Genomic DNA, 12,958 nt, shown 5'->3' with positions numbered 1-12,958 from the left:
ATTAGACAAAGACTGAACACCCCCTCCCCGCTATCTGGAAGGCCGCTGGAGCACAAAGTCACAGGATTTCTTCTTACCACCACCCCATGGAAGAAATAAAGGGAAAATACTTTAAACACAAACAGTATCAAAACTGAAACAAAGCCAGATCACTTGCATGGAAAGTTAATGAACACCTGTAGAACCAATGATGGCCCGTTTCCAAGCCTGCTGCCAGGAGTATATTTGGACAGAGTGTCATAAGGGCCGGTCTAAATGTGGCACCCATTTAACTAGACGTGTTGATGTCGCCCCAACTGAGTTATACCGGTGCAACTTTATGTGTGTGGACACACTTACATCAGTTTAAATCTGGTTTATATCTGTTATTTAACAGGCATAAGCTAAATTGATGCACCACCTTACATCAGATGAAAACAGGTTTAAACGAGTGTAAGAGTGTACCAAACAAAGCTGCACCAGTTTAATTAAATCAGGGCAACATCCGAGTTAAAGGCAGTTTGTGTGTAAACAAACCCCCTTAGTTGAGTGCAATAGTTGAAGCAGAAGTCACTCCGCTCTGCATCGGAAAGGAAGTGACTCTAGCCCAAAGACTCAGTGTGACTGACTTCCTTAAAGTCTTAAGAAATGCATCCATTAGCAATAGTTTTCTTCCTCACTGTCACGAATTCCTCTTTCAGCAACTGCTCTGTGCGCTTGTTTCAGTTCAAGTGAAAGCCATAGGGAAAAGAAGGCTATTTTCTTACGGTAAAGATTACACCCGAATTGAGTCACTCTTGGCTTCTGCTTACAAGCAGCTGAGAGGAGAGTCACTGTATAAGGGTCATTACCTTTTACAGCAGAGGAGATAAGCAGCCTCCTACCTTCACCTAGCAACATCAGCACGGTTACATCTTCACAAACCCCTCGTGTGCATACGCTGCATCTCAGTTGGGTAACACACCAGCGCAAGCCCTGCTGTGCCCTGGTGCACCGTATCTACGTTAGGGTTTGGTGCCAGTGTAACCAGTTACCCCATTGTGGGTTGCCCTAGCCTAGAAACAGCCTAGGTCAGGCCATTAGCCTAGAACAGGGAGCACTGAGAGAAGTCCTGCAAAATACAGTTTGCAGGGAAAAGCAGCTTTATTGATGAGTGCTCTTTTTGCCTCTTCCCTTGCAAGAAGTCACAGAAGCTGTTAATTTACAGTAACGACCGGGATTCTGAATTAAATAACCAAAAGTTCCCATGTGCTCCCACTGAGATGCAACAATCAGGGCACGCCCCACATTTTCATTATCCCCCTTTGCTAGACAGTTGCATGAGGTAGGATGTGCTTGTTGGCTTTGGCAGGGGCACATGGCCTCTGCCACTTACTCCCTCCATAGTCAGTCGGCCTTACCCTGCCAAGAAGGTTGCCTTGCAGAAGCGTCTGTTGCAGCGCTCCAGGAGCCACTTCCTCCAGATGTAACACGTGACACAGATCGGTCAGCTCCTCCTGCCCAAGGGATCCAGTGCCCGTGCTGTCAAAGCTGTCGAAGAGCTCCTTGAGACGGGCTTCATACTGGTCCTGCTCGGCTTCATCCATCCCATCACCCACCTCGCTCACCTGCTGGGAGGAAGAGACATTGGATGGTTACACTGATGAAGGGCTTTACTGGACATGCTTTTGCACGCTGAGTGATGCAGGCAATTGCACAGTAAACAGTTTCACCAGCAGTGCCGAGTGAGAAGTGTAGCAATCCAAGCGCTGACGTGAAACCAGGCTAAAATGCCAGAGAGGAGAAACAAATCAACTGCCCCTACTGGGCGAAAGAACATGCTACTTGGCTGCCTCTGGGCCTCTGCACTGAGGACTTTTCAGAAGCTCTAATACATCTTGGCTTTACTGAATTCCACAGCCCTGCAACAGAGAAGAACTTTCTCTCACCCACGCATGTTACCTGCGGCAACACTCAATCTGCATCAATAGAGGTTGATGCTGAAGGAAAAACACAACGACCTTTAGACAATCAAAAATCAGCTATTACCACCCACGCTCCCTATTGTTTTGAACTGGGTGAAAACAGAGAGCGCTCCCTGATTCTAGCAAAGATTTAGGAAAAACTAGTCAGGTCCTGGGATTTCCTGCTAGAATGATTTCTTCTGGGATTCTGAATCCATCAAGGTGGTGATGAGTTTTAGTTCTTTCTCAGAGATACTTTTTTCCCCATTTCAATTAAGAAAAAAATGAGGGCGGTTGATTAATCACAGTTAACTCACGCGATTAACTCAAAAAAATTAATCGCGATTAAAAAATTTTATTGCAATTAATCGCGGTTTTAATCGCACTGCAAAACAAGAGACTACCAATTGAAATTTATTAAATATTTTGGATGTTTTTCTACATTTTCATATATATCTTGTATTGTGTTGTAATTGAAATCAAAGTGTATATTTTGATTACAAATATTTGCACTGAAAAATGATAAACAGAAGAAATAGTATTTTTCAATTCACCTCATACAAGTACTGTAGTGCAATCTCTTTGTCCTGAAAGTGCAACTTACAAATGTAGATTTTTTATTTTTTTTTGCTATAAAACTGCTCTCAAAAACAAAACAATGTAAAACTTCAGAGCCTACACGTCCACTCAGTCCTACTTCTCATTCAGCCAATCGCTAAGACAAACAAGGTTGGTTACATTTACAGGAGATAATGCTGCCCTCTTATTACAATGTCACCAGAAAGTGAGAACAGGCATTTGCATGGCACTTTTGTAGCCAGCATTGCAAGATACAATTGCATTACAGTACTTGTATTAGGTGAATTGGAAAATACTATTTCTTTTGTCTTTTTACAGTGCAAACACTTGTAATCAAAAATAAATATAAAGTGAGCACTGTACACTTTGTAATCTGTGTTGTAATTGAAATCAATATATTTGAAAATGTAGAAAACATCCAAAAATTGAAATAAATGGTATTCTATTCTTGTTTAACAGTGCGATTAATGGCGATTAATTTTTTTAAATCGCTTGACAGCCCTAAAAAAATCCTACTTGGCCACTATTCGAGTCTCAGGAAGCTCTGAAGCCCAGTGATTAAATGGACAGCAGAAGGCAATTCTCATGCAAGCCTGTTTCAAGTTTTCAGATCAATTAGGACCAATTACATTAGGGAGGTGGAATCTACTTCCATCTTAGGTCACCTGACCTGCGAATTTTAGCAGACTGAAGGACTTCATCCTGCTCCAGTGAAGAAGTGGGTATTCACCCAGGAAAGCTCATGCTCCTATACGTCTGCTAGTCTATAAGGTGCCACAGGATTCTTTGCTGCTTTTACAGATCCAGACTAACACGGCTACCCCTTTGATACTAGAGCCATGTAACTTACCCTAAACGTTATCTTCAATACGAACATGAATTGCAAGGAGTGTCATTTGGCTGAGTGGCCCTGGTGTAGCACCGAAGGCCTGGTTAGCAATACTCATTAGCTCTGCTTTATTCAGCAGAGACCCAGTACATAATTATTTCTACACTGCACAGAGGAGACCCCTCCCCCCCCCCACAAAAGACTGAATGAGTCAGGCTGATGCAAAGAGCTTCCCTGTTTACATGATAGTACTAGCTGCTTCGCAGCAGTTCATCAAAACGCAGCTTGTTTAGCTTCACTGGAGCCAGCAGATGAGGTGGTGTAAGAAGAGAGTGTTCCCAGGAGCTACATTTATTCCCTGGGTGGTTTAGGTAATGCTTTGTCTGCAATAGCAAGAAGAAAAACAACACACACGGTAGAAACAGGGCTGACTGTAGGTCAATGGTGTGAAGCAAAACTAAGGGACAGATTTCTAGAGCCCCTCGTCTGAAATGTCTCGTGTTACATCTTTGCTGTCCTCCACCTTTTACCCTTGCCTGTTATTAGACTGTAGGTAGGGCCACTCCATGCACTCCGACAATGCTACACAACATACTGTTATCCAAGAACAGACATTTCTACTCTGACCATGCTAGCTTGCTTCATCTTTTCCCTCCTACATGTTGCCCATCTCTTGGGTTGTTTACCAGCAGGAAAAATCAAATACCACCACCAACCACTTTCACCAACAGAAAGACTGCGTGTAGCGGTGTTCTCCCTTTTCTAGGAAGAAAAAAAGACTAACACACACACACTCTCTCTCTAACTAAATTCTGGGTTGCCCCCTTTTCTCTACAAGTAGCTCAAGTGCTTAGGTCCACAGCAACTGAGGAGATTGGCATGACAGTAGCATGCAAGACCACTTGAGGTTTTTCTCTACAGTTCAACATAGTGGCTCATTAAACTGTACCAACCCTCCTGCTCTGGGGAGCAGAGTATATTGAGGGCAATCTCAGTACAGTTACTTGGCCTGGATCAGCGTTCATGTCGCGCTCCCCGTCAGTACCTGGCCTGAGCTGGGCAAGCTAATGATCCAACCAGCAGACCAAATTTGGTGATGAATCCTGATCACGTGCCACCTAAGGTACATTGCACATAGGCTAAGAAGCCTTGGCCAGGTCAAGCGTAGCTCCAGGACTCGGTCAGCACTCATGAAAGGAGCTCCCAAAGCAAATATGGTACTATGTCATGGAAACCAGCGCATATGGGTCAAATTCTTATCAATGTCTCAAGTCCATGCAAAGAGCACAACCATGGCAGGGCTCTTATTGACTTGTAGCTCATTAATGCGGAGCACTGAAAAGCTGCAAGCCACGACATGTGCAAGGTGAGCCATTAAGTGAAAGAGCAGCAGAGCTAAACAAAACTCCTCTCCGAAAATAACCCAGCCACAGAACGCCAGCCTGCACATTTTAAAAAAAACCACACCCCCAGAAATGTTACTGGATTACACACACACCTGCATGAGTGTTTTTGGCCCGCGTTGCCTCCCACCTTCCTTAAAGTCGGGGATTAAGTTAGCTCAGCCTGGGGTTATGCAAATGAATTAATAATCAAAAGGACCCAATCTCAGCTATACATGGGATAGAAGCAGAATTTCCTGCCAGAAATGAAAAAAGAACACTGCCAAGAACTCAGAACAAACGCGTCATTTTATTAAACCAGTTTTTGGTGTTTCCAGCCTTGCTAATGACACTGAGCAATGGGATCAGACATGGCTACAAAGCAGCTTCTGTAGACGCACCTTCCAGTGTACATTTATTCCTCTTCTTAAAACTCTGGAACAAGCCATCATTCATGACTGCCGATGAGCTCGCAAGGCCTTATGTGGAATTAGCTGGCCAACCACCCTTTCTGCATACATGTACATGGCCATTTATTTGCATTTTTGTCTCACACATGTAACGGAGCATGGAAACATATGCCGACAGACGACATGGTCATTAGAAGCATGCAACCCAGGACCTTCTGCACAGGTCTTGGGCTCTCGGAGAATTGTTCCGCTGGAGGGACAGGCACAAGCAGACATTCTAAGCCAGAAGAGACACTTCGCAAACATGCAGCCTGGGATCACAGCCCAAGGCCTCTCAAGTTTAGGAGGTTTTGTATCCGTTTTTGTCTTGCACATTCAGGCTGGGACTCTCAACGGCACCCACACTGCAATGGGAGAACCCCTGACCAAAGTGCTAATCGTGAGGAGCGTGGATCTCTCCTCATTGTGGGTCTCCTGCAGAACAGGGACCATGAAATAGTCGTGTCAAAGGGTACTTTTGCTTTTATTAGCGACACCTGCAGGCATTCAGGACCGCTAAGTCACTCTGACGGCTACTGACATTACTGCCCAAAAAAACAAGCTTGAAGAAACTCAATGCTCTTCAAGAGCACAGCAAGCCGCAAAATCAGACCTAACAAGCATTCAGCGGCAGAGGGCTAATCAGCGATAAAGCTGCCTCAAGTCGATGATCTTTGATAATTAGCTTTCAGAAATCCCCAGGGGAGAAGACAGGCCAGCCGACAGGCCATGCTCTCAACACATGGGCTGGATTCTGAATTGCCTTGGTCCTTGTGTAATCACTTACACCCACTGTGCACTCGCATGAATGACTACACAAGGAGTAGAACAATGAAGAATCAGGCCCCTTTTGTTCTCTGCTACAGATACTGTGGCTCCTATATGCCCTGCCCTTCGCATCATCTTCACAGCTCAGACAAGAGGCTCTTGGTATTCAGACAAGAGGCTGGTGAAGTGAGCACCAATGGCAGAAACGGCAAGAGAGTCAGAACATGGTCTGTGCCACTGTCACCTCCAGAATTACTTACTAAAGTGCACTCAGCCGGGACCTGCACCTGCACCCAGCTCTGGAACTGCAGAATGAAGTGTAGGAGCACATCCCACAGGGAACATGTGACACCCGAACTCCAATCTGCACTGGCTTATAGAGCTGTTCTACACAAGAAAACTAGACGGACCGTGGCTCAGGGGGGTGAAAAATCCACATCTCTGAGTGACCCAGTGAAGCCGATCTATGTCCCTTTTGTAGGCAGTGCTAACCTCTCGGGGAGGTGGATTACCTATGACCCTCCTGCCAGCATAGATAGCGTCTACATGAAGCGCTGCAGCGGCACAGCTGCAATTCTGCTGCTGTACCGCTGTAGCATTTCAAGCATAGATAAGTTTGGTGCAATACACAGCTGTGGGTTTCAACTACAAGACTCTAAATGGTTTGGGTTCTTCCCATCTCTGGACTGGCCTACACTGTGTCTGAACCCTCGTGTTAGCGGACATGATGCTGACCTCTGCTTGGAAATCAGCACAGCCTGGGATGAATCATGTTCAGAAGTTTGGCAGTTCAGAAGTTTGGCAGTTAACACTACTGTTGACATCTGGAGGAATACTGAGCAATGCAGAATTTGTGCAGAATTAATGTTCTGCGCAGAATTTCCTTTTTCCCTTGCAGAAATGGGCTGTAGAGCTCCTGGCTGCCATCAGGGGCTGCTGGACCCAGCAGAGCCCAGCTTGCAAATACAAAGTATTGGGGAGGGCGCTGGAGAGTTCCTAGCAGCTGCAGTTGGCGGCATGCCCTGAAGGAAAGGGGTGACATGCAGGAAACTCCTACAAACACCCAGCATCAGGCTGTTTCTCCCTCTGGATGCCTGGGCTCGGGGGGAGGAGTGCAGGTGTCTAAGCTGGGGGGCCCTGCACGTGGGCTCTGGAAGATAGGGGGTGCAGGTGGCTAGGCTGGAAGGATGCCCCATAGCTGGGTTTTTGGGGGGATAAGGGTGTGGGTGGCTGGGCTGGGGGGGGGCCGGGCGGCGGGGCTGGGGGGGGGAAGGGGTGCTGGTTTCTGGGCTGGGGGTTGCCCCACGGCTGGGCTCTGGGGGTAGGAGGTGTGGGTGCCTGTGCCGGGAGGGGCCCTGCAGCTGGGCTCTGAGGGGAAGGGGGCAGAGAAACAGGAATTGGGTTGTCATAGGGGTTGTCTTTAATGGTCTACTCCCGGGGGAATATTTGTTGTTGACAACTAAAATATGCAGAATTTAAAAATATTGTGCACAGAATTTTTTGGCACAAAATTCCCCCAGGAGTAAACTGTGCTCAGACACAATAAAACTTCATTGCGTTAACCAGCCCTTAAAGACAGCTTTGCCCATGTGTTGCACTATGTCAGCTGAAGTCGGATGCAGCATTGAAAGGCCCCAGATTTAAAAAAATGAAGGGGGCTGGTGGCAAAAGAATTTCCATAATGGGTTCTTATTATTTGTACTGTGGTACGACGCAGGGGTCCCAGTCAGGAACCTATTGTGCTAGGCGCTGCACATGCATCTATCAGAAGGATGGTCCCTCCACCAAAAAGCTTATAATGCAAGTATACAATGCGATAACAGGTGGGTATGGACAGATGTGGGCGGGGGAGGAATGGGGGGGTCCTGTGGAGGCCAAGGGAACAGCGAGACCAATATGATTATTGCAATAATCAGCAGTCACAGCACACCAGCTGCCCACCTATTGTCCAGTGTTGTGTACGCGTTACAGTGGAGGTGAGTTTTAAGGAGGGGTGTGAAAGAGCGTGGTGACGTTGTGGATTTTTACAGGGAGCTCCACTTACGCATGAGGGACGGGGCAAAGTGCAAAGGTGTCAGGGAGAAAGTCAGACCGATGGGCAATGAAGGCTGGCATTATTGGCAGAGCACACCCTAAATTGTTGCCTCTGTTGGACGGTGAGGAGAGAGAGTTTAGTGATCTTTCAGACACACTGCAAGGCCTATTTCCGGCCCACGGTAGGGGAAAGATCAAGGAATACTTCAGGTTCAAAACTCAGAAATCTTAGCAGTCCCTCCCCAGCTGCAGAGAGAATGTGTTCCATTCCCCCACTCTCCAGGAAAGCATTGCATGTTTTCCCCATAACATCTCAACAGCTTTAAAAAGATTGATTAGCTAGATAGCTAGATCTTTCTGTAGGCCATCTAATAATCATCTTCAGCTGAAGCCAACCACAGAGGCTGGGGCAGCCTCCCCCACACACCCTCCAGTTTATAATCCAGGCTCCGGGACACTCTGTAAAGCGAGTCAAGATGCCTGCTCATCTCTCTGCCTTATTCAGCAGTGCTTAAAGAGCTCTTGCCTCATGCGCTCACCTCATCAACTGGCCCCAGAAAAGCCAAGGAGTGTGCGAGCCACCATCCAGGAGCCCAGTTACCGAAGCCAGCAGCAGCAGAACACTGTACTGTAGTGCGCCTCTGACCTCCAGCAATTTCAAGTGCAGAAACTGACTTTGTGTCACCGCTGCGGGTTATGTTCCATTGGGGGCGGTAGGGGAGATGTGAGAGAAGGCAGATTGGCAGGGGAAAGAGGGCCTAGAATGGGGGGGGAACAAAACAAAAAAATACAAAGCCAGAGTTAAACTCAGGCCTTTCATCTCCCCTCCAGATGGCCCAGCAGCTGAGCTAGTAGATGGAATGTCTGGCTTGTCTTCACTGCTCAGTCGCTCCCCGTACTAGTGCATAATAAAAGCTGCAACAAGAGCAATGCTCAGACACAGCTGATAGAGTCGCCCACGTCAGGGATCACTCACTAGCTGCGAGATGCAGTCTCCAAGTTTTATTTATATATATATAATTAATTATCGAGGGGGGGGTATTTTGATAAAGTAGTTTTGCTCAGCCTCACATTCAACCCTTCACTGTATCTGTTTTACAGCACTGAAGCCCTTGTATTTACTCTCCCAACATTAAAAGTTTCAACAGATGGTTCCGCGCAGAAAACCAAAGATTTATCTGCTTTAACAGAACGATGGCTCTTCGTTCATCAGAGCCTCAAGGTGGCTTCAGCCCTTAAAAGTATTGGAAAAGCACTAAAACTAGAAGATGGTGAAACTTTTAGAAGGGACAAATCCAGCCAACGGAAATTGACAGTGTAGCAAGTTTCCAGTTAGCATCAGGGAAGTTTTATGGGAGATTCTTAACAGAAAATAAGCTTAGGAAAAAAGGTTGGATATTATAATAAATATTTATAATGAAGGTATCCTTCCCTACACATACATTTTGTGAAGCATCACAGTAAGAAGCAGGTGTATGGAGGATGAAAGGAAAATATTTTAAATTGTGGAGGAGACCAATTCAACCTTCCTGCTAATTTCCAAACCTCTTAGATTAAATCTACCTTCTCCAGAGAACCAGATAACCTTCACAATATATGTTGCAGAGACCTGATACAACTTAATTTCAAGCTAAATTTAATAACACAGGCTCCAGAGATGACTGCTACTTAGAATGGTAAACTCTCAAACCAATATCAAACTTCAAGCTTTCGTATAAAACCAATGGAGAGGTAGATTTACCTGAACAACCAGTAACATGATCGGGTAAGAATAATACAATTAGCACAGCACAAATGAATACTGCATTTGTAAGTCTGTAATCAACAACAAAGCAACGTTGTTATAGGAGGAAAACCAATCAGCGCATTGGCCACTTTCCTTTAAAGGAATATCATTTACTGTAATTTTTCATTTTCACGGCCACATTTAATCCTGTCCATTTAAGTTATGTTGCTCCAAAAACGTTTCTCTAAGCTACTGTCCTGCACCCTAATTTTTTTATATTCATGAATAAGCTATCCTCCAAAGGATCACAAAAGTAATTCCTTTCAAGAAATAGCAATGATACGGTACCTATGGTTTTGCCATTAGTCTTCACTGCTTTGCAGATTTGAATGATTGTGAGTTAGACATTCTTATTAGAGTGCTGTATCATAAACCACTATCAAAACAAGAACATTAATTTTAGAAGACAAGAAGCCATTTTTGCAGCACTCCTCCCACACTGAAAAGCAAGATCATAGTTTGACAGGTTAAACTGTAACTTATTCTTCTCTTTCCACTGATTTGACAATAGGAATTACACAGGCATATGGCAAGGAGGGGAAAAAAAAAAAAAGGTCATGTTTAAAAAAAGGGCCTTTTCACAAGATAAATAAAACATCCATTGAAATGACTGATATTTGAGCTCACTGAAAGGTCTGTGATTGGTTGTCTTATCTAAAGTCATTATCTCTCCCAGTTAATGAACTCTCTCTCTCAGCCATCTGAGCAGTGTCTACATTGGCATGATTCACCACCTACTTCCAATATATATATTCTGCAAACCCAGGCTCTTTGCTTTTTATGCATTTCAGAATAATTTCTAAAATAAATCGGTGCCACTCACAGTCCTGCAATACCTTATTTCAATCTCATGAGAGCAACAGTTCCCTGACATGTCAGACAATGCAAAAAGGCAATGGGGGCAGAGACGCCAAAGGGGGGAAAAAAACCAAAAAGACAATTTTGCAAATGGCACCTTAGTATCAGTAAGTCACTTTACAACACACTGAACTCTCTTCAAGGGTCACTACCAAAGTCAATTCTACAGCTGGCATCTGCACTTTCCCATTGAGTAGACTAATAATTTTTGCAGCCCAATACTAGTCACTGTGAACCTCACACTCATCTATCAGCATGTCCCCCTATCTAATTATTCAACACAGCCTGTATTTCCAATCAAACTCTTAAAGCCTTTTAAAGTTGGCAGGGAAAGGGAATTCTGCTAACCATGTTGCGCTCCCTGACAGACTAGCAAAAGATAAATTGTGTATAAAGTGCTCTAAATGTATGTTAATAGCTCAGAAAGCAGCACACCGTTTTGAATATTCACAACACTTCAGTATGTGCATTGTCATAGCCTCAATAACAACCCTTCGCATCAATAAGAAAAAACAATGTGCCCATCTGTTTTGATTATAGGAACTACTGCAATTTGCACATCGCAAGAACTTTAGAAACCCTTCGTGTGGTAAAACCCAAGGTATATACACAGAGCTAATTATTTTCAAAGTAAACAAAGCAAGCGGCAGATATATCCCACAACATCCCATTTGTCTGGAAATAAGCAATTACGTAATTTGCAAGGAGTTCTCAACCCTGTACTTGCTCTGATAAGTCTTTTGTCTCTCCCTAGCCTATCAATGCTGACTCACTGCCATAACACTGAGCATCTATTTAATAGCAGGAATCAGGCTTTTTAGCACCATAACCTTTTTATTACCATTTTCCCCTCAGTTGGACAAATGAAAATCCAAGAAGATTCAAAGGATTAAGAAAAAAAAGAATTAATTCACCCAGCAGGTAAAACCCCATGTTTTCCCTCTCTCACTGTACAATTCTGCTAGGCGGATGCGCCGGGCTTCCATGCCATTTCTGAGGCCCCAATCCTGCAGCTGAAATTATGCGATGGCAGGGGTGTGCCCTGGCAGATCAAACTGCAGAATCAGGGACTAGGATGTGTCAGGATTTTCTCCTTGTTTGCAGCTGCATCTCCATGCCCTGCCTTCTGCCAAACACCTTTCTAGATCGTCCAAAATCTTAAAGAGCTCATGTTTTACTACCAGACAGCAGATGCTGTCTGTAAACTTACTTACCGAGGTAGCTTTGCTTTCAGTAACAGATCAATCACTAGACAACCAATATTATTAAAACCTAAAGGGCAGTGACCATCTGTTTCTTTAAGTGTAGAGTCAGGTAACTTAGGCCCAAAATTTATATTGTTTAAAAAACAAACTTTAAAAAAACAAAACAAAACCACATCTTTTCATGGAAATAGACTCAAAACCCTGAGGCTATCAATAAAAAACAGAGCTCATCTGGATTGCAACCAAACTCAAACCTAGCAGGACTGTGCAAGGGCCCGGCAGCCGGAGCAGGCAACGGGCAAACAACAATGAAACTGACTAGCCGGTTTCTATTGTCCAAGCCCAGTAAAATGCAAAGACACACCAGCATTAATGGTGAAAAGCCAGCCAGTTCCTTAGTGATGGACAGCGTTAGTAATAGCATTGGGAAGGAAGGTCTGGATATATTCCAGCCAAATAGTCCAGAGATGCTGCTTATTCTCCCCCTCACCCCAAGTTAATCCCACGCAGGGACAAGAAGGGTTATCTAACGGCAAAGAAAAGTGACTATGTGAATCTTGCGTGCACAGGCTTTGCTCTCTTCCAGTACAAACAAAGCATCACTGTCCATCCTTAGCAACCCGGACAATGTCCTCAATCCACAAAGCCACTGCGGCCAGCCAAACAGGGGCACGTCCCAGCTCTGCTCTCACCTACGCCAGCCTGAGCCAGGAGCCACCCGCTTGCAGTTCATGGAGTTCCACTGGTGTAAAACTGGCCAGGAACCAGGATCAGACCCCTGAGCCATGTCTCCCCCCTGCCCTCACTCACCTTCCTGTGAACGAAGCTCTCACACCCCAAGTGCCGCTGCGAAGCAAAGAGGGAGGCTTTTGTTAGCGCTTCAGGAGGGTACAATGCACCCCAAGCCCCTGCCGCTGTTCTGGGCCGGCGTCCTTCACAGGAGTCTGCACGGGGACAGCACACGCAGCATTAACATCTCTAAGGAGGCAGCTTTACAAAAGGGAGCTGCAAGCTGCTGCCAGCTGAATGCACCCCTCCCCACCGGCTCCCCTGCCCCTGCCCCTTCCCCTCCCTCTGCTCACTTCTCCCCCCGCCCCCTTCCTCTGCTTCCCTCCCCACCGGCTCCCCTGCCCCTTCCCCTCCCTC

General features: G+C 45.5%; 1 protein-coding gene across 1 annotated transcript in view; it reads right to left on the bottom strand.

The window, feature by feature from the left end:
• The window catches only part of NIN (ninein), a 103,595-nt gene extending 90,890 nt beyond the window's left edge, over window positions 1-12,705 (bottom strand). Inside the window, exons 1-2 of the mRNA XM_026654192.2 lie at window positions 12,623-12,705; window positions 1,380-1,589 (exon numbers count right to left, since the gene is read on the bottom strand). Of these exons, the coding sequence (XP_026509977.1) occupies window positions 1,380-1,565 (186 nt within the window). The 5' untranslated portion in view covers window positions 1,566-1,589; window positions 12,623-12,705. The remainder of the gene's footprint in view (window positions 1-1,379; window positions 1,590-12,622) is intronic.
• Window positions 12,706-12,958: the final 253 nt, after the last annotated feature.

Source organism: Terrapene carolina, unplaced genomic scaffold, assembly GCF_002925995.2.
Source record: "Terrapene carolina triunguis isolate 2854851 unplaced genomic scaffold, T_m_triunguis-2.0 Scaffold189, whole genome shotgun sequence".
Classification (NCBI taxonomy): Eukaryota; Metazoa; Chordata; order Testudines; family Emydidae; genus Terrapene; species Terrapene triunguis.
The sequence above is the reverse complement of the archived record's forward strand: the minus strand, read 5'-3'. Positions and strand labels throughout refer to the sequence as shown.